Genomic DNA, 22583 nt, shown 5'->3' with positions numbered 1-22583 from the left:
TTCGTAATTTTCATTTAAAAATATGGCAGTTGCATTTGTCTTCTACTATTTATAAAAACTCATAATTTTAGCAAGAAAAAGGACTTCTCAACGTATTGTGTGGTCGTCAGTGGAGGAGAATGTTTTGTTAGACATGTGGGAGGAATATATTGAAGATTTGCGCGGTACTAGAAAAAATTCTCATGCACACAAAAAATTTTTTTTTTCTGATTCAATCACGAAATTAATTGATCCAATTAATTTTTTAATTGAAATGTCTTCAATCACAGAAATGATAGTATCAATTAAAAAATTAATTGAAGGTCAATTAAAAAATTAATTGGTCCAATTAAAAAATTAATTGATACTATTAATTTTTGTGATTGATTTTTGTTTCAATTAAAAAAATTGTTGATTCAATTAAATTTTTAATTGAATATTTTTTAAAACTCAATTAAAATTTTAATTGGAAAATTTTTCGTGAATTTTTTTTTCTGTGTGTCTATCAAGAAATGGCTAAAAAGCTCGAAGATGTAGGATTTAAAGGAGCATGGACAGACGTGAGGACGAAATAGGATAATCTTACTCGAAAGTACAGGTGAGTATTTTATCAAAAATCAATCTGTATCATCAGTAAAGATATATAAAAGTAACGATATATTTTTTAATTGTTTAAATAGAAGCGAAAGGGGAAAATAGGATCCACAGGAGGAGAGTTAAGAATGGAAGTCAGTCAATTGGCTCTTCGCCAGCTATTGACAAGAACAGTTCATGATGCAGTTTAAAAACTGATGAGTGTGGTATTTTGGGACTGGAATATGTTATCAAGAATAATTCTCCAGCTATGACTGTGTGAGTTGGTTTTAGATTCATTTGCTATGCAGTGCCATTTGTAGAGCTACAACCACCATAAACATATAATTTTGACATCTTAAAATTTTGTCGAAATAAAAAAAAAATTAATCATATGGGTCCATGATTTAACCTTCTTGTTCAGTGAAAGACAATCTAAAAGAAGACGCAGTTTTGTCAACAAAACTGAAGCTCAAGAGATCTCTGTCAACATAATATCATGAAATTTGCGTCGATATGTCTATCAAATGTACTGTCGTTTGCGTTAAGATTTCATAAATTTCTAAATTAAAAACCACAAAACAATAGGGCTGTTTGCTTTTTGCACTGGATGCAACATTTGTATGGGCTATCCAGAACATTGTTGCACTGGTGTTCTATCCAGAACATCTCATCAGTGCAAGTCGCGCCGATATTGCCAGATTGTATTTGGATAAAGTGACGCTTCTTCGATTCACAATAGCAATTTATTGTGACTATTTTATCGAAAAACATGAAATTCAAAGTGATACAGTGTCATAAATAATTGCAGCAGTAAATATTTATTACTAATTGGAGCATTTCATACATTAAAAATGCAAGATTTCACTTCTTTTCTGTGAGGCCGATTAACCGAAGTCGAAGCTTTTTGAATAATTTATTTCATTTCGAATTTTCTTCTTCTTCTGTCTTTGGGTTAACTCCAGGGGGGTTACTATGTAACTCGATTCGAAAGTTAAATATTACGAAAACGGATTTTTCCTACCAACTAACTCCAATTCCCCAATACATTTGCTACTTTCGAGTTGCCACATCCGATTATCGGATACTCATACTCTACTTTCGTATATGCATCACTATGTACTTCGAATTTAGATGTCAAAGTCGCTCGAAAGTAAACATTTCTACTCGTTTGATATTATGTTAACGGAAAAAAATAAAATATTAAATTGTTGACACCAAACGCATAAAAATGTAAGTATTTGTTAAATTTATATATATCAGTAGATTAATATTTTTAAAAATGTTTTTAATAGGGAAAATCCAACAAAAAATGTAAACAGCAAAGACAGTTTGAGATCATGCTAAATTTTATGAAGGAGCATCCGCAGTTGGCTAAGGGTTACATCAAAGCTCCGGAAGCCAAACAAGCCACCAATAATTTATGGTCTCGATTGACACAAGAGCTAAATGCATCCGGTCCACCAATGCGGGAAGTGGTCGGTTGGAAAAAGGTAAGCAATTGATAGTTTGCCCATAAATGGAAATTAATTATTTCTTTTTAGGTTTGGGAAGATCACAAGACCCATCTTAAGGCCAAACTGCGAAAGAATTGAAATAATTTTTCGGGCACAGGCGGAGGACCAGCAAAATTATGTTCGTTCACGGCGCTAGAAGAAGGTGTCATAGTGTTACTTGATATGCAGAAGTTGGTGGACGGTATGAGTGGAGTCCGAAAATTTGGGATTAATAATAATACCCCATTCGAAAAATTCGGATCGAATACAACTTTCGAGCTGTTCAAACTTTCGAATCGAGTTACATAGTAACCCCCCAGGACATGGTTGTCGTATCAAGTGCCACAAGGACCGTCCTAAAACACGACTTGGGCTGATTAAGTCCTCTATTTAAGTATTTCGTATTTGTGCTATGTAATACAAACGTTTAAATGACGTCTTTATCGCGTTCAGTCATACACGGATGAAAAAGGCTGTTTTTCATATGTTTGGCTATAAACATTATATGTTTGGAACACAAATTTTTAAACACAATATTTTTGAGTGCAAGCATATAATGTTCATAAACTAGCATAACATGTTTGGGACATATATGTTAATATGTTAGAACATATTATGTTTGGGACATAAAATGTTTGTAAATATAAAATGTTTGGATGCAAACATATATTAATTTAGAAATAGCCTATAAACATATATGTGTTCAGTAGCTTGGAGCGCTATTTAACAGGGAGCGATATTGAATTAAGTTGGTGGTTGTTGCTTGTTATTACAAAATTAACATTTTATTTTTCCTTGGGCAATTGATCAGCTACTTCTTTGATCCTTACAAACTGTGTGGTCCGCTGTTCGAATCCCCGTCCCGCAAAAGGTAAAATTAAAATAAAAAAAAATCATACAATTGAATAATTTCTTCTACAATGTTTGTATTACTGAAAAAGGTGCTAAGAACTAAAAAATCTCGTGGAAGTGAGAAAGATTTTGGGGAATATACAATTGGACAGAAACAAAATTTTGAGCATTCAGGTCGAAAACCTATGTTGTTAGCACCTATATTACCTGTTTATTTTCATAATTCGTTATGATTGTAAATATATAAATAAATAAATAAAATTTTGAGCACAATATTGTTTGGGAGAATTTTTTTAAGCATATAATATTTTTGGGTGCAAAATGCTTCCAAACATTTTATATGTTCACATAATAACATATTGTTTTTTGGAAGAAAACATTATTGAATTTGGATGCACAAATACAAAATGTTTGAAACTTAGACTACCCAAACATATATTGTTTAGACTAATATGCTTTCACACATAGTATATATTGGAAGAGATCAAACATATAAATGTTTGGGCAATACCCAAAAATGTATATGCTTGAAGCAAAATATGTTTGGGAGTATATGTTACAGAAGCGATTTTTTGTGAGCGTGTAGTCACTCGTCCCTTGACATTTCTAAAGAATACTCTAAAATACCAATATTGATTAAAAACAGAATCTATAGCACCTTCATAACAATAAAATTCTCTATTTGGCAATATAGTTGAGTTTCTTAAGCTTTTGAAAGTCTAATCTGAATTTTTGTACACGGATGAAAAAGACTGTTTTTCATATGTTTGGCTATAAACATTATATATTTGGAACACAAATTTTTAAACACAATATTTTTGAGTACAAGCATATAATGTTCATAAACTAGCATAACATGTTTGGGACATATATGTTAATATGTTAGAACATATTATGTTTGGGACATAAAATGTTTGTAAATATAATATGCTTGGATGCAAACATATATTAATTTAGAAATAGCCTATAAACATATATGTGTTTAGTAGCTTGGAGCGCTATTTAACAGGGAGCGATATTGAATTAAGTTGGTGGTTGTTGCTTGTTATTACAAAATTAACATTTTATTTTTCCTTGGGCAATTGATCAGCTACTTCTTTGATCCTTACAAACTGTGTGGTCCGCTGTTCGAATCCCCGTCCGGCAAAAGGTAAAATTAAAATTAAAAAAAAAATCATACAATTGAATAATTTCTTCTACAATGTTTGTATTACAGAAAAAGGTGCTAAGAACTAAAAAATCTCGTGGAAGTGAGAAAGATGTGGGGGAATATACAATTGGGCAGAAACAAAATTTTGAGCATTCAGGTCGAAAACCTATGTTGTTAGCACCTTATTACCTGTTTATTTTCATAATTCATTATGATTGTAAATATATAAATAAATAAATAAAATTTTGAGCACAATATTGTTTGGGAGAATTTTTTTAAGCATATAATATTTTAGGGTGCAAAATGCTTCCAAACATATTATATGTTCACATAATAACATATTGTTTTTTGGAAGACACCATTATTGAATTTGGATGCAAAAATACAAAATGTTTGGAACTTAGACTACCCAAACATATATTGTTTAGACCAATATGCTTTCAAACATATTATATATTGGTAGAGATCAAACATATAAATGTTTGGGCAATACCCAAAAATGTATATGCTTGAAGCAAAATATGTTTGGGAGTATATGTTACAGAAGCGATTTTTTGTGAGCGTGTATGAGAAGATAATATGTTACTGTTCAACTTGGAAAAAGCACTAAATGAAAAGGCCAGAAAGCACCAAGTTTTGCTTTTTTGAAAAGGCACTAAAAAGGCAGTTTGGTGCTTTTTGGAAATCAAAAAGCACCAAATTGGCATCACTGCTCATAAGGCTAGGGAGGAATATTAACTCAAGTGTCTTACTGGTTACTGCCCAGAGAGAGAAAAATAGGTCTGTACAATTCTCCCTTCATTGCCTAGCTTCATCATCACCATTAGGGCTGTCAGTCGGGATCGATTTTTATAAATCCCGGGATTCGAGATTTTAAAATACAGAATCCAGGGATTTTTTCGGGATCCCGAAATTTTCGGATTTTTTTAAATATTTTAAGCAATAACAATCTACAGCGCCAAAAAATTGTTGTACATTAAACCAATTTAGTTTAATTAAATTTTATTAACAAAAAAACATAAGAGTAAATTAAGAAGCCATTTTAAATTGCTATAATACTGTTACGAATTTGATAATTATAGATTTAAGTTTATTTAAATTAGTTTCCGTTAATTTAAATTTCAAATTGTAACGATAAAATTTCGTTATAACTTGTTGGAATCATCTATTCATTTTCTAGTACTTTCCTGAATTTCTTTTATGTTCTTTTGTTTGCTTATTTTCATATCGAAATGTATGTTCTCACTCTCTTTGATAACAACCCCTTTGCTTTGTTATTATCATTTCATCTCATTGTTATTGTTCGTGTAGTAATGCGAGCGCATATCTATGTGAGTGTGTATGTGTTTGGCAGCCACCAGATGAATGACTTAACCCAATAAACACAAACGTTAGAAAAATGCTAAATTTCAACAATTTTTCAAACATTTTTTCAAAGGATTAGGGTCCCAATAAACACAAAATTAGCATATATCAAATGTAAATTGGTTGCAAGTTGAAAGCAAGAAGGATTTTCAACAAAAAATCAATATAAGTTGAACACAACTTGAAGACAATGATATTTCAACACCATTCCGAAGTCGAATTCAAACGTGTCTCAAGTTAATAAAATGCTGGCATTCAATTAGAAAAACATTTGAAAATATGTATCGAACTAAAAAACAAAGAAAAAAAAAAAAGTTTATACCAAGCGCGCATTTTTTGGCTTAAGAGGTAAATATGTCTCGGAATATAAAAATTAAAAAAGAAGTGAAGCAAATTTGTGAATTATTGGAAAGGGATGATGTTCCTCTTACTAATAATGACCCCAAATCGGAAAATGCAGGAGAATTTGTGGAAAATTGTGAAATCTTCTCAGAAAAAGTGGAGCATTTGGAGGAGGTTGAAGAAGACTCAGAATATGTTTCCTCTGATGCTTCTACTGATGAAGATGAAGTTTACACAGAAGCTACAGAAATTACTATATTAGAACAGTTAGCAAATTGGGCAGTGGAATTTAATGTTCCCAACGTCGCTGTAAACCGTTTGTTAAGGTTACTTTCATCACACATAAAAGGTCTTCCGTCTGATGTTAGAACATTAAAATCAACTCCCAAAAAAGCGCCAGTGGAAAGAATGGGTGACGGTGAATACGTATATTATGGAATAGCAAACGGATTATGCGATTTGTTACGAAAAGAAAGACTTGTCGGCATGGACTTAAAAATTAATATCAATGTCGATGGTTTACCACTCGCTAAGAGTTCAAATTTGCAATTATGGCCTATTTTAATTAACGTTCAAGGAACAGAAGATGTTTTGGTAGCAGGTGCCTATTACGGAGACTCCAAACCACTTGACTGTAATTTATATATGCAGCAATTTGTAGAAGAATTCATAGAACTTATGGAAATTGGTTTAAAATTTAATAATTCTATTTATTCAGTTTCTTGTCGCTCATTTATATGTGATGCTCCTGCCCGTTCTTATATACTAGGCATTAAAGGTCATACTGGTTACTTCAGTTGTCCAAAATGTACGATAAAAGGATCTTATTTAAACCGCAGAATGATTTTTGAGACGAATAATTGTGACAGTAGAAACGATAAAGATTTTCGTCTTCGGCATGATCCAAATCATCACATTATAAAGGAAACCTTATGCTTAGAAAAATTGCCTGTGGACATTGTTAAAACCTTCGCATTTGACTATATGCACATAGTATGTATTGGAGTCGTAAAGTCGTTAATAAAAGCGTGGGTAAAACAGAAAAAACAACCATTTTCTTTGAAAAACTCTCAACTACAGTTGATAGATGCAAAACTTTTTTCATTAAATCGACAGTTACCTAAAGAATTTTCAAGAGGAACTCGAAGTCTTCACGAAATTGATCGCTTTAAAGCTACTGAGCTAAGAACATTCTTATTGTACACCGGATTGTATGTTCTTAATGATGTTTTGGATAAGGAACGTTATGAACATTTCCTCATGTTAAGCCTTGCGATAAGAATACTTTTGCATGAATCAGATTGTCTTGAATATAATGAGTGTGCAAAAAGGCTCATAAATGAGTTCGTGAAAAAAATTCCGCGTTTATATAATGAAACTTTTCTAACATTTAATACTCATTGTTTAACTCACTTAGCTGACGAAGCTTTAAATTTCGGAAGCATAGAAACAATAAGTGCCTTTAAATTTGAAAATCACCTTGGGAAATTGAAGAGAAAGTGTAAAAAAAATAACAATGTGGTTGCCCAAATATTTAACCGATTAATTGAAGAGAGTATAAATTTCGCACAACAATACGAAATGCCTCAAAGGATTAAAGAGGATGGTGAAGCAGAATATATAAAAACAAATAGCATTTTTTTATCTAACAAAAAACCGAATAACGTTTACTGCGTAGGAAATGAAATTTTCCTCATAACGAAAATTATAAAAAAGTTGGGTATAGTGTGGATCCTTAGTAGACAAGTCAAGAATTTATGTCCTTTTTTTCATGAACCTTTAACATCATCCCTTTTTCACATTCAATCATGTTGCAAATTAACGCTATCACAAAAAGAATATAAACATCTCATAACTGATGTTAGCCAAAAAATTATTATGTTAGAAAATATGGATAATAATAATATTATTTTTATTCCACTTATTCACAAAGATACATGATGGCTTATAACAAATATTTTAAATCCAACTCCAAAGTATGATGGCGAAAACTCCCACGGGATCCAGAGAAAAAGGTAACTTATATATACCTACAAAGAATGTATTTAGTAAAAATACTTATTTCATTCATTCATTTATTTAGTTTCATTAACTTTTGAAAGTTGTCTTTATTTTTTGTATACTAACTTCATCTTTCGCCATTTTCGAAACGACCTACTTCGAAACCAAGCAATTAGCTTTGTGAACATAAATGATAACCATTTTTTTTTTGTTGCTCAGTTCATTTTTAATTTTTAATAAACAAAATTTCATATAATTGAATCATTTTCAAATCGACAAAACAATCTTTACGTCGAAAATTAAAACTTTTTTATTGTAAACTGCAATATTTTAAATTATGGACGCATGTTTTTTCTTTATGTACTAATATCCATTTATCTAAACAAGTGTTCTATCCTTCTGTCATTTCAGATCAAGAAGAAGATAGGATAAAACATGCAGAACAAAGAAATTCATTATTACAAGGTAAGAAAAACAAATGTAAATAAAAATAACTGCTTAAATACGAAACGGACAGTCTAAATGTCAATTATGAACATGATAAAAAAATTAACATGATCTCAAATCGTGAGTTCTATGTTTTATTCTATTGCAAATCATGCAAAATCTATTGTCAATAAGCTTTAGTTCATATTCAAATTATATGTACGATGGTTGAACTTTATACCCACGTTTAGTTCATAAAATGTTTGAGACATATTTAAAAAAAAGTTCATTTAATTACTAGCAAATAATTTTTTGCAATAAAAATAAATTAAATTTAGCGTTAAACTACGATTTTTTTCCTGTGTAAATACACTTATTTCCTGTGTATTTTTATACCCACACACCCACTGTGCCACACTGTGGAACGGGGTATTATAAGTTAGTGCATATGTTTGCAACACCCAGAAGGAGACGAGATAGACATATGGTGTCTTTGGCAAAAATGCTTAGGGTGGGCTCCTGAGTCGATATAGCCATGTCCGCTGTCCGTGAACACATTTTTGTAATCAAAGTCTAGGTCGCAGTTTTAGTCCAATCGACTTCAAATTTGGCACAAGTATGTGTTTTCGGTCAGAATAGAACCCTATTGATTTTGGAAGAAATCGGTTCGGATTTAGATATAGCTCCCATATATATCATTCGCCCGATATGCACTTATATGGGTTCCGAAGCCAGAGTTTTAGCCCAATTTGGTTGAAATTTTGCACTAAGAGTACAATTAGCAACAAAGTCAAGTGTGTTAAATTTTATTGAAATCGGATCAAATTTAAATATAGCTCCCATATATTTCTTTCGCCCGATTTACACTCATATGACCAAAGAGGCCAACTTTTTACTCGGATTTAGTTGAAATTTTGTACAGGGAGTAGAATTAGCGTTGTTGCTATGCGTGCCAAATTTGGTTGAAATCGGTTCAGATTTAGATATAGCTCCCATATATATATACAAGGCCGTATTCAGGGGGGGGGGATGAGGGGGATCAAACCCCCCCGAAATGAATGAATATTTTTATATAAAAAATATATATATTTTTAGCTGCATAAAAAAATCTTATCGAAGATGTTGAAGAAAAGCTGGAGGTTTTATTTTGAAAAACGCTTAACTATAAAACTTGCACAAATCATAGAATACTAGTTGAAAAGCCCGTCAAACGACGGTCGAAAAAAACAAATTGTTTTTGTTCTCGCACCACAAATTTCATTTTTGGAAAATTTATTTCTGCTTTTTATGTGTGTTTGTTGTTCTTTTTGTGAACATGGCTCGCTTTGTTTGGCCATAGCAACAACAACGAAACAGCCAAACACACATATGTAAATGAAATGGCGCAAAACCTGCGAAAAGAACCTACCTAATTCAGCGATGGAAGCACTTGGAGAGTGCAATAAAGAGATATTTCCAAACGTGCATATTGTTTTAAAAATTTTGGTCACTTTGCCAGTTACTCAGGGATGGATAATACAATTTTTAAGAAAGTACAAAAAAGGTATTTTTTGAGCGGAAAGGTACTTTTTACTAAATTTCAACAAAAATTTCACTGGAAGATTATTGTCAAGAGACTGAATTTTAAAGAAAATAAAATTTTGACAAAATTTTCTATATAAATAAAATTTTGCAAAAATTTTCTATAGAAATAAAATTTTGCAAAAATTTCCTATAGAAATAAAATTTTGAAAAAATTTCCTATAGAAATAAAATTTTGCAAAAATTTCCTATAGAAATAAAATTTTTACAAAATTTTCTATAAAAATAAAATTTTGCAAAAATTCTACATAGAAATAAAATGTTGACAACATTTTCTACCGAAATAAAAAATCGAAATCTTGAAATTCAATAAAATCCTGTTTTTGACTATGTCTTTTACAAAATCGAGATTTTCTTCCCACATGAACATGTCTGTTTTGCCACATTTGTAAAAGACTATTAGCAAATGAGGTTGTTAAAGACTTTCTCAAAATATTAAAATATTTTGTCAAAGCTATTGTACCATAAATCTGATATCGACTCAAAAATGTCTACACAAAAGGTAACGGACGGACAGACGAACAGACGGACATGGTTATATCGACTCAGGGACCCACCCTGATCATTATTGCCAAAGACACCATGTGTCCATCTCGTCTCCTTCTGGGTGTTACAAACATATGCACTAACTTATAATACCCTGTTCCACAGTGTGGCGCAGGGTATAAATATGGGAAGCATTTAAATCTGAAGCAATTTTAAGGAAACTTCGCAAAAGTTTATTTATGATTTATCGCTCGATATAGATGTATTAAAATTTTAGGAAAATTAATGTCATTTTTACAACTTTTCAACTAAGCAGTGGCGATTTTACAAGGAAAATGTTGGTATTTTGACCTTTTTTGTCGAAATCAGAAAAACATATATATGGGAGCTATATCTAAATCTGAACCGATTTCAACCAAATTGAGCACGCATACCTACAATGCTAATTCTACTCCCTGTGCAAAATTGCAACTAAATCGGAGTATAAAATTGGTCTCTGTGGTCATATGAGTGTAAATCGGGCGAAAGCTATATATTGGAGCTATATCTAAATCTGAACCGATTTCAACCAAATTTGGCACGCATAGCTACAATGCTAATTCTGCTCCCTGTGCAAAATTTCAACCAAATTTGGCACGCATAGCTACAATGCTAATTCTGCTCCCTGTGCAAAATTTCAACCAAATTGGGCCAAAACTCTAGCTATTAGAACAAATCTGAACCGATTTCAATTCAATTTTGCACACTTAACGGCACTACTAATTTTAATCCTAGTGCAAAATTTCAAACAGATTGGGCCAAAACTCTGGCTTCTAGGACCATATTAGTCCATATCGGACTAAAGATATATATGGGAGCTATATCTAAATCTGAATCGATTTCAACCAAATTTGGCACGCATAGCTACAATGCTAAATCTACTCCCTGTGCAAAATTTCAACCAAATTGGGCCAAAACTCTGGCTTTTAGGACCATATTAGTCCATATCGGGCGAAAGATATATATGGGAGCTATATCTAAATCTGAACCGATTTCAATCAAATTTTACAGACTTGACTATACTACTAATTGTACTCCTAGTGCAAAATTTCAACAAAATTCGGCCAAAAATCTGGCTTCTGGGGCGATATAAGTCCATATCGGACGAAAGATATGTATGGGAGCTATATCTAAATCTGAACCGATTTCAATCAAATTTTGCACACTTGACTATGCGACTAAGTGTTATGTTTGTACAAAATTTCAAGAAAATCGGTATAAAACTCTGGCTGCTGGGTCCATATTAGTGCATATCGGGCGAAAGATATATATGGGAGCTATATCTAAATCTGAACCGATTTCTTCACCGATCAATAGGGATCTATTTTGACCCAAATTAGGAACATGTGCCAAATTTGAAGGCGATTGAACTTAAATTGCGACCTAGACTTTGATCACAAAAATGTGTTCACAGACATACGGACGGACGGACAGACGGACATGGTTATATCGACTCAGGGACCCACCCTGAGCATTATTGCCAAAGACACCATGTGTCTATCTCGTCTCCTTCTGGGTGTTACAAACATATGCACTAACTTATAATACCCCTGCCAGCATTTCAAAGTTCCATTTCAACCTCATCGTTACCACAGACTCGTAAATGTCACTTCAACCATCATGAAAAGGTACATCAAAAAGTAAAGGGTGATTTGTTAAGAGCTTGATAACTTTTTTTTAAAAAAAAACGCATAAAATTTGCAAAATCTCATCGGTTCTTTATTTGAAACGTTAGATTGGTCCATGACATTTACTTTTTGAAGATAATTTCATTTAAATGTTGACCGCGGCTGCGTCTTAGGTGGTCCATTCGGAAAGTCCAATTTTGGGCAACTTTTTCGAGCATTTCGGCCGGAATAGCCCGAATTTCTTCGGAAATGTTGTCTTCCAAAGCTGGAATAGTTGCTGGCTTATTTCTGTAGACTTTAGACTTGACGTAGCCCCACAAAAAATAGTCTAAAGGCGTCAAATCGCATGATCTTGGTGGCCAACTTACCGGTCCATTTCTTGAGATGAATTGTTCTCCGAAGTTTTCCCTCAAAATGGCCATAGAATCGCGAGCTGTGTGGCATGTAGCGCCATCTTGTTGAAACCACATGTCAACCAAGTTCAGTTCTTCCATTTTTGGCAACAAAAAGTTTGTTAGCATCGAACGATAGCGATCGCCATTCACCGTAACGTTGCGTCCAACAGCATCTTTGAAAAAATACGGTCCAATGATTCCACCAGCGTACAAACCACACCAAACAGTGCATTTTTCGGGATGCATGGGCAGTTCTTGAACGGCTTCTGGTTGCTCTTCACTCCAAATGCGGCAATTTTGCTTATTTACGTAGCCATTCAACCAGAAATGAGCCTCATCGCTGAACAAAATTTGTCGATAAAAAAGCGGATTTTCTGCCAACTTTTCTAGGGCCCATTCACTGAAAATTCGACGTTGTGGCAGATCGTAAGTCTATTCATGATGAAATGTCAAAGCATACTGAGCATCTTTCTCTTTGACACCATGTCTGAAATCCCACGTGATCTGTCAAATACTAATGCATGAAAATCCTAACCTCAAAAGAATCACCCTTTACATGCAAGTAATTTGCCATCCCTACTGTTAAAAAAGCCATTTTTTTGTGAAACGCCAAGCGCAACCAGCTTGTTATATTTTAATTAAATAAAAACGAAAATAAAGTTCTGAAAACATAGATTATACGCTTAAAATTGTGAAAGGTATATTGGTGAACAATTTGGTGATTTTCCAAATGGAATAAAGTGATTGTTTTTCAGATATTTTACAGACACACTGCCTCTATGAATAAAAACACTGGTTGATAGACGCAGCAACATGTAACTCGCTACTTGTAACTCAACATCATCATTAATGCAAAAAATTATGTTAAATGTAATGCGATAGTGGTATAAATGTTATATTTTTAAGAATTTGTAAATGTTTAATCAAATTAATAAATATCTAAACAAACGTGTTTTACTCGACCACAATGATTCTTTCACAACTATCTTAAAATGCACTTTTTCTGATTGTTTGGAGGGTCCCTTATTGGCGTCGTTCTAAATTGATCTATAAAGGCACCTAATAATTGCACTCATGCGAAACATTTTTGTAGTAACTTGACGTGGTACAACTTCTCAATAGTGACGGCGCTTTTCCGACGAGTTTTTGATGTCGTATATGATTGTTTTCGACGTAGTGGGGATTCTCAAAAGAGTCCCCAAATTCAAAAAATGTTGGCAGGGACCCTGTTCCACAGTGTGGCGCAGGATATAAATATTGTATACATACCTATGCATAAATAAAATTTTCTACACATGACATTATATGAATATTTTTTTTTAAAGTTGAACCCCCCCCGAATTAAAATCCTGGCTACGGCCTTGTATATATACATATATATTTCTGTTTTGGACAAAAATGATCCAAATACAAAAATATTCATTGTAAATTCGCCACTGCTTAGTCGAAAATTTGTAAAACTGATTCCCCTTTCCCTATACTTCTAATAAATATCTATCGACCGATAAATCATAAATACACTTTTGCGAAGTTGCCTCAAAATTGGTTCATATTTTAATGTTTCCCATATTTTTTACTAACATTGTGTTCCACCCCAGGGCATTAACCAACTTAAGTTTTAAGTAAAAATTATTCTAAGAAGTCTTAAATAACAAATTTGAAGTATTTCAGTTGGTATAGAAAATGTAGATCACAAAGTGGTGCAGGGTATAATATAGTCGGCCCCGCCCGACTTTAGACTTTTCTTACTTGTTTTATATTGTAACTTTTCGAATAATGCGAATAGCTAAAATCTACTCTGAAATTCAACTTTATCAATGGAAGAAAAAAGTTTCACTATTTGTATTTGAAAAGGAACAACAATTCTGCACCAGAATCATACTAAAAGCACTTTGCAATATTCTTTGAAATCATTATCGTTGTCGGCCAACTTTACATGTTTCTGAATTGGAGCTGCTGAGTCTGCTTCCATTGGTGAAGAAATTTTGATTAAGTCCGCGAAAGCACAAGTATGATGTAATTATTACAGGTATGGGGTACTAGCAGCGACAAAACTAATCTCCTCCGCTGAGAAGTATTGTGTAACACCTGGTAATTTACTATCATCATTTTTTTCTTTATCATTTAATGATGTTTCACATTTGCTCTCAGGTGATTCCATACCACAAATTATTTTTATACCATGTTGCAATACCAAAGCTACATTGGCTACATAAAATCGGGCTAGGGCTGTCCAAATAGACATACATTATTATATGACTATGACTTCTTCAATAGATACACATACGAATCTATTGCAGCGAATAGAAAAGATTGACACAAAATGGGCTGCGGGAAACTGCCAAGGCTTTACATTCTGTCATGAACAAATGTTTGTTTTTCATCTCGGATTTGTGCATAACTTTGAGAGCAAAAAGTCTTCTATGATTATTATTTTTATATTCCAATAATTTTCCCCATCAATGAGAAAAGTAGTTTTCTTAGATGTAATCATATTGTGGCCAGCATTTCCATGCAATCCTTTTTCATCGCCTTCGTTGGTGCTTCTAATTCATGGAGGTCAAAATGATCTATCATTATGCGCGCGACAACTCTTTGATTTTTCCTTGGAAATGTTCGCCTATGTTAAGTTAAAAAAAAAACAAACTTGCAACAATAATGTAATAACACAAGATATACTTTTTTTTTTTTTTTTTGTTTAGGAGCATTCTCTACAATTAGTAATAATAAAGGGTGATTTGTTAAGAGCTTGATAACTTTTTTAAAAAAAAAAACGCAATAAATTTGCAAAATCTCATCGGTTCTTTATTTGAAACGTTAGATTGGTCCATGACATTTACTTTTTGAAGATAATTTCATTTAAATGTTGACCGCGGCTGCGTCTTAGGTGGTCCATTCGGAAAGTCCAATTTTGGGCAACTTTTTCGAGCATTTCGGCCGGAATAGCCCGAATTTCTTCGGAAATGTTGTCTTCCAAAGCTGGAATAGTTGCTGGCTTATTTCTGTAGACTTTAGACTTGACGTAGCCCCACAAAAAATAGTCTAAAGGCGTCAAATCGCATGATCTTGGTGGCCAACTTACCGGTCCATTTCTTGAGATGAATTGTTCTCCGAAGTTTTCCCTCAAAATGGCCATAGAATCGCGAGCTGTGTGGCATGTAGCGCCATCTTGTTGAAACCACATGTCAACCAAGTTCAGTTCTTCCATTTTTGGCAACAAAAAGTTTGTTAGCATCGAACGATAGCGATCGCCATTCACCGTAACGTTGCGTCCAACAGCATCTTTGAAAAAATACGGTCCAATGATTCCACCAGCGTACAAACCACACCAAACAGTGCATTTTTCGGGATGCATGGGCAGTTCTTGAACGGCTTCTGGTTGCTCTTCACTCCAAATGCGGCAATTTTGCTTATTTACGTAGCCATTCAACCAGAAATGAGCCTCATCGCTGAACAAAATTTGTCGATAAAAAAGCGGATTTTCTGCCAACTTTTCTAGGGCCCATTCACTGAAAATTCGACGTTGTGGCAGATCGTTCGTCTATTCATGATGAAATGTCAAAGCATACTGAGCATCTTTCTCTTTGACACCATGTCTGAAATCCCACGTGATCTGTCAAATACTAATGCATGAAAATCCTAACCTCAAAAGAATCACCCTTTAGATGTGTTCCTTTACCAAAAACTAATAAAAGTAGAAGGTACTATAAACAATTATTATTACATAATAGAAGTTTCTACGCAATCTACAGTTGAGAGTACGGCCGTATATACTTTAATCAATACTTCAGAAATGTTCTAAAACCTATTAAGAAACTCAAAATTAACATATTAAACATATATTTCAGAAATACGATCCCACCACGAGGCACAACATTTATTATTAAAAGGTAAGATAATTTGTTGTAACCATTGTAACAATAAATAATATTAACTTTTCTTTTAGAAATAAAAGTAATTCAAGAAACAAACCAAAAAATGTTGCGCAGAGTTATGGAGGAAATAAAGTTAATTAATTCATCGGCGCATCCGTCCAAGAAAACATCGGTTATACCAAAAATTCCATTCTCGTCAAAGAACCAATTTGAAGATTTCGAAAAATTTATCCAAAATTCTGAAAATACATTTAGCGCATTTGTGGAGGAACTTTCATCCGAGACTTTCAACAGCTCCGTCACTTTTATAAAGACATCCTGGAGACGTCTTATTTCCGATCAAGTAGCCCAACAAATGTCTTGGCAGGGTACTCTAGCTAAGAGTCCTGTTCGACCACTTTCAACAACACTTGCAATAAAGCAAGTTTATTTTAAAAAATATCCGCTGGGAAATGACGTTGAATTCCAAAAAACTTGTATTTCATTTTTTCAACACGCAAGCACAAGACTTAAAAAAAGAAAATCGTATAAGGGGAAAGAAAATGAATCCTTAGAATCAACTTTCGATGATTCTGCTTTAATAGAATTTATTCCACTTTAAGTGCTAAAATAGTGTAAAAGATAATCTTAAAGATGAGTACTAAGTTCAAGTTTAGCCGCTAAAATCATCATTCATTTCATCACTCATTTTTTCACGACTACTTTTCTTTAATAATCCATTTTAAGAAACACAAACTTTATGAAATGTTGCTTTGGGATATTCGCCATCAAGTTATAATAAAATTTGCAACAAATATGTATAATTTTATGCCTTTTTTACTGATTTAGTTTTCACTTTAGCGGCTAAACTCGAACTTAATGCCTTTATTCTATATTTTTTTTAAGACAATCGTTTTAACCAAAAATTGAAACATTCGTACAAAGTACTTTCAAAAGCTTTGAGCTTATTAATATATACATAAAAACTTCCATCCATAGAATGGAAATATCGATACATAATATAGTATAAAACTAATAGTATATTTAATAATATATAATATTCATGAACATACATTCGTATATTTAAAAAAGATCTATGTATGTATATATTAATATGCAGTACAAATTTATGAATTCTACTATATATTTAAGAGAAAATAGAAACATGTTTCATTTCAAATGTGATCATTTTACAAATGTCGATTATAAGTCCATATGTCAGTATTTTCAGAAATAATGAATTTTAAGAAAAATAAAAGGTAATACATTATTTGTGTTTTAATACTATTGAAAATTATTTAACTTTTCTCGCCTTCCGTGTAGGATATTGCTTAAAATCATATGACAAGGAAGTATATTTTCAACTGAAAATTTATTATTTTTTATTGCAAACAAAATGATTTTCAATTTGAACTTTTGTTGAAACCAATAACACTTTGCAACATTTTCAATAAAATTTCTAAACGAATACGATTTTGTTTTCATTCATTTATAATTGTTTTCCTTTAAAAAAATTGTTAGATTTGATATCAGATTCAACTTTTAAAACCTTTATTCTCTTATTTATTGGTAATCATTTTCAAATTTGTAAACAATTACTTTCATGTTGATTTTATGTGTTTCTCCAGTCAACAATTATTGTTGAGAAATTATTACTTATAAGTTGAAAATTACTGTTGAGGGTAATGTCTGTTTTTTGTTGAGAACGCGATTTTCTCAACAATTTCTCAACTTGAATATTACCCTAATTCTTTGAAAAAATGTTTGAAAAATTGTTGAAATTTAGCATTTTTCAAACGTTTGTGTTTATTGGGGTAATATTCAAGTTGAGAAATTGTTGAGAAAATCGCGTTCTCAACAAAAAACAGACATTACCCTCAACAGTGAAATTCAACACATTAGCAATAATATCTCAAGTGTTATCCTCAAATTGAAATGCATCGCTACTCAATAATTTGTCAAACAATTTTCGATGCGAGTCAAATTCAAAATTAACATCGTTGCAAATACTTTTCAACCTAAATTTGTACACGGATGAAAAAGACTGTTTTTCATATGTTTGGCTATAAACATTATATGTTTGGAACACAAATTTTTAAACACAATATTTTTGAGTGCAAGCATATAATGTTCCTAAACTAGCATAACATGTTTGGGACATATATGTTAATATGTTAGAACATATTATGTTTGGGACATAAAATGTTTGTAAATATAATATGCTTGGATGCAAACATATATTAATTTAGAAATAGTCTATAAACATATATGTGTTTAGTAGCTTGGAGCGCTATTTAACGGAGCGATATTGAATTAAGTTGGTGGTTGTTGCTTGTTATTACAAAATCAACATTTTATTTTTCCTTGGGCAATTGATCAGCTACTTCTTTGATCCTTACAAACTGTGTGGTCCGCTGTTCGAATCCCCGTCCGGCAAAAGGTAAAATTAAAATAAAAAAAATCATACAATTGAATAATTTCTTCTACAATGTTTGTATTACAGAAAAAGGTGCTAAGAACTAAAAAATCTCGTGGAAGTGAGAAAGATGTGGGGGAATATACAATTGGGCAGAAACAAAATTTTGAGCATTCAGGTCGAAAACCTATGTTGTTAGCACCTATATTACCTGTTTATTTTCATAATTCATTATGATTGTAAATATATAAATAAATAAATAAAATTTTGAGCACAATATTGTTTGGGAGAATTTTTTTAAGCATTAGAGAATTTTTTATAAATACTTATTGAATATTAAAAATATGTACCAAACACTTCATTGTGATTTAAGAGTAGAAGTCAATTTTTTAATCAATCAGTATTAAATACAAAAAATATATACAAATAATTATTAATCTATCTTTATCCTGCAGACAAGCCTAAGGGCTTCGCGGGTGTGTAGAATTAAGATGAATTTGTAAATATGTATCTATTATTCCTGCAAAAAAAAAAAAAAAAAAAAAAAATATAATATTTTTTGTGCAAAATGCTTCCAAACATATTATATGTTCACATAATAACATATTGTTTTTTGGAAGACAACATTATTGAATTTGGATGCAAAAATACAAAATGTTTGGAACTTAGACTACCCAAACATATATTGTTTAGACCAATATGCTTTCAAACATATTATATATTGGAAGAGATCAAACATATAAATGTTTGGGCAATACCCAAAAATGTATATGCTTGAAGCAAAATATGTTTGGGAGTATATGCTACAGAAGCGATTTTTTGTGAGCGTGTATGAATGATATCCCCACTTCAAATTGAAAGTCAAAGCCAAAATTCTATGAATTTTGTATAATTTATTTATTTTTATCAAAAAAATATAAAGGGTGATTCTTTTGAGGTTAGGATTTTCATGCATTAGTATTTGACAGATCACGTGGGATTTCAGACATGGTGTCAAAGAGAAAGATGTTCAGTATGCTTTGACATTTCATCATGAATAGACTTACTAACGAGCAACGCTTGCAAATCATTGAATTTTATTACCAAAATCAGTGTTCGGTTCGAAATGTGTTTATCGACTAATTTTGTTCAGCGATGAGGCTCATTTCTGGTTGAATGGCTACGTAAATAAGCAAAATTGCCGCATTTGGAGTGAAGAGCAACCAGAAGCCGTTCAAGAACTGCCCATGCATCCCGAAAAATGCACTGTTTGGTGTGGTTTGTACGCTGGTGGAATCATTGGACCGTATTTTTTCATTTGCAATTCATTTTTTCATTTGCAATTTGAAATTAGGAACGTACTGGACCGCGTGTTAGAATTGATTTCCAGCAGAAGGAATTCACAAAATATCCATTTTAAACTTATAATAGCATATGAATTAAACTGACGATGTGATGCACATTTTCATCCAGTTGATTTCAACAATTTGTTGTTTTTAACAATTTTAATTGGTTGCACTTGTAATGTTTCTGGAAACTTTTTCTTGTGATAAGCCACTCATTTTTCATTGGTCAGCTTCTTATTGTTTGCAAGAATGTAGCATCCAAAGATTTTAGTTTTCTGCAAATAGATTTAAATTTAGTGACTTCTTTAAAGTGTTGATTTAATTTTTCATATTGACGTACCAATTATTATAAACTATTTGAAGCAGTTCCAGTTAATTGTCCACCATTTTTTCATTGGTCAGCTTTTTAATGTTTTCAAGAACGTAGAATCCATAATTTTAGTTTTCTGCAAGGAGGTATACATTTAGTGACTTCCTTAAAGTTTTATTTCATTTTTTATTTTCACTTACCTATTTTTATAAACTATTTGGTTGTCTAAAATTTTCCATTTTTTTATTTCTTGCAATTGACCACGAACTTCGTTGCACAAATAAGTATTGAAAACCACATGGTTTTTTCGTTGCATTTTAGGGTAGTGTTTTGTCAAAGTTTTCTCATATTATCTTCAACACCTTTTCAAAGATTTCGTCAACATTTTGACAAATTGGAAGTAATTCGCAAACAATTTGAAGATGTATTGAAGATGAGCTATTTCAAGTCAAGTTGAATTTATGTTGAAAATTATATTTACCCTCAAACTGAAAAGTTGTTGCATTTGAAAAACGCTCATCCTGTGTTTATTGGGAATGGTCGTAGATCCTTCTAGCATTGTCTAAGAATGTTCTGGCGTTGCCAGAATATTGTAGTGCTACCAGAATGTTCTCGTATTGCCACACCGTCATATATAAACGCGCTCGCATGCTGCTAACGAGTCAGTCTTAATTAAAGCGTCAAACGAATAGCTTCAGTGTGAACGAATTGTAAAGTGTGAAGTCATAGTAAATAAATTGTAGATTGTCGTTATTTAAAAGAACTGTGTTTTAATTGTCGGGTAATTAAAAACGCCTAAATATAAAAACGTAACAATTGGTGTCGGAAGTGAAATAACGAAAAAAAAAATCTACAATGAAGTTTAATGAGCTTCGTGTGGAAGACTTAAAAAAGGAATTGAGTAAACTGGAGCTGCCGACAACAGGCAATAAGGCCCAGCTTCAAAAGCGTCTACTGGAAGAGTTTGAACGGCGTAATATGGACATTGCGACGCATGAGTTTGATTATATCTACACCAGCAGTGTAGAAACTCCGTCTGTGGCTTCGAGTGTTGTGGATTACACATCAATGCTCAGTGTTTTGAGCAAAATGATGGAGGAAAACTCTAGAAAAATAATGGATGAGAATTCTAGAAAAATGGAAGAAAATTCTAGAAAACTGGTAGCAAATTCTCTAAAAATGGAAGAAAATTCAAGAAAACTTCTCGAAATAAATGCTCTAAAAATTGAAGCAAATTCTAGAAAATTGGAAGAAAAATTCGACGAAAATTCAAAAAAGATGGACGAAAATTCTAGAATTCTCAATGAAAAACTTCAAGAAATTTCTGAAAGCATGGAGAAACGTATGGACCATATAGAAGGTCAAATTATAGAATTGGATAAGAAAGTTCTTTCCGTGGATGAGAAAATTATGGTTCATGATGAGAAGTTTCTGCACATCGAGAAAAAAATGTCAGAGCTGGAAATTAAAGGTGGTCCAGCGTCATCGAGGGCTCAAAAATCAAAACTCCTGTTTTCGATGGCTCAACGTCATTTGATGTCTTCAAATTCCAATTCGAAATGGTTGCTTGTAGAAATTTGTGGAATGACGATGATAAAGCAATTGAACTTCTATTGGCATTAAAGGGCAATGTTGCTGATGTGATACAAAGCATTCCCGCTTCTTCTAGAAATAACTATAATGAAGTAATAGCGGCACTTCAGCGCAAGTATGGTGGAGAGCACAAGCAGTACATCTTCAGAATGGAATTGAGAAGAAGAATCCAGAAATCGAAAGAAACCCTACAAGATTTCGCAACAGAAGTTGAGCGGCTAGTGCTTTTGACATACCCAGGTGAAAGTCATCCTCTTGTGGACCGCATAAAGATTGAAACCTTCGTCAATGGAATTCGAGACCCAGATATAAAATGTGCGATTGTGAATAGTGAACATTCTCTTAAACAGTGTGAAATTGCAAAAACAGTTTAAGTTATATATAAAAAGAAAAGAAAAATAAAGTTTGAACGAGAAATCAACCCCTAATTGAAAAAGTTTTAACGAGGGGTAGTGAAGAAATGGGAGACGAAAGCGGAGGTGCTATAGGCACCCAGCAAAATGGAGGCAGATTCGACATATTAAGCGATGAAACTATAATATGTGAAAATCAATTTAATGATGGTGATACATCAAGTATAAATATGGATGACCAAAAGGTGATGATGAAACAAAGGAAAACTAGAAAAAGAAAAGATGTTAATTCTCCTGATGGTTATGAACTAATGAAGGCAAAAGCTGCTGCTGATCATTTATCTAGACAGCTTGAATTAATGAAGCAACAATATGATTTAGCCTTGGAACGAATTGACCAATTAGTTAAAGCGTATAAT

General features: G+C 32.5%; 2 protein-coding genes and 2 long non-coding RNA genes across 5 annotated transcripts; 3 read left to right on the top strand and 1 right to left on the bottom strand.

Moving 5' to 3' along the window:
- The first annotated feature begins 5532 nt into the window (after nucleotides 1–5532).
- Nucleotides 5533–17461, top strand: LOC142224361 (uncharacterized). The gene is made up of 5 exons (XM_075294135.1): nucleotides 5533–5763; nucleotides 7691–7772; nucleotides 8170–8223; nucleotides 16162–16203; nucleotides 16260–17461. Exons 2-5 carry the CDS (start codon nucleotides 7736–7738, stop codon nucleotides 16787–16789), a joined length of 663 nt encoding a protein of 220 aa, XP_075150250.1. The 5' UTR covers nucleotides 5533–5763; nucleotides 7691–7735; the 3' UTR covers nucleotides 16790–17461.
- Nucleotides 5770–7698, top strand: LOC142224563 (uncharacterized). The gene has a single exon (XM_075294349.1). The coding sequence runs from the start codon at nucleotides 5770–5772 to the stop codon at nucleotides 7696–7698; it is 1929 nt and encodes a 642-aa protein (XP_075150464.1).
- On the top strand, nucleotides 12641–13275 carry LOC142224362 (uncharacterized). Its single transcript, XR_012719128.1, has 2 exons — nucleotides 12641–13011; nucleotides 13069–13275. It is a non-coding gene; the product is annotated as an uncharacterized LOC142224362 (long non-coding RNA).
- A 2058-nt stretch (nucleotides 17462–19519) lies between the features above and the next one.
- LOC142227539 (uncharacterized) lies at nucleotides 19520–20898 on the bottom strand. 2 transcript variants are annotated; one of them, XR_012719892.1, is made up of 4 exons: nucleotides 20700–20765; nucleotides 20419–20580; nucleotides 20249–20354; nucleotides 19520–20183 (listed from the first exon to the last, which is right to left on the bottom strand). It is a non-coding gene; the product is annotated as an uncharacterized LOC142227539 (long non-coding RNA). The 2 variants fall into 2 exon arrangements; XR_012719891.1 differs by having other exon boundaries at nucleotides 20419–20898.
- Between the last annotated feature and the right edge of the window lie 1685 nt (nucleotides 20899–22583).

Source organism: Haematobia irritans, chromosome 2, assembly GCF_050003625.1.
Source record: "Haematobia irritans isolate KBUSLIRL chromosome 2, ASM5000362v1, whole genome shotgun sequence".
NCBI classification, from domain to species: Eukaryota; Metazoa; Arthropoda; class Insecta; order Diptera; family Muscidae; genus Haematobia; species Haematobia irritans.
Note: the sequence above shows the minus strand (reverse complement) of the source record. Positions and strands in the feature narration are given on the sequence as shown.

Excerpts from the sequence above, each read along its gene's own strand:
- LOC142224361 (XM_075294135.1), top strand. The coding sequence starts at position 7,736 with ATGATGGCGAAAACTCCCACGGGATCCAGAGAAAAAG. Across the intron at positions 7,773-8,169 it reads CACGGGATCCAGAGAAAAAG|ATCAAGAAGAAGATAGGATA; the intron begins GTAACTTATATA and ends CTGTCATTTCAG. Across the intron at positions 16,204-16,259 it reads ACAACATTTATTATTAAAAG|AAATAAAAGTAATTCAAGAA; the intron begins GTAAGATAATTT and ends CTTTTCTTTTAG.
- LOC142224563 (XM_075294349.1), top strand. The coding sequence starts at position 5,770 with ATGTCTCGGAATATAAAAATTAAAAAAGAAGTGAAGCAAATTTGTGAA.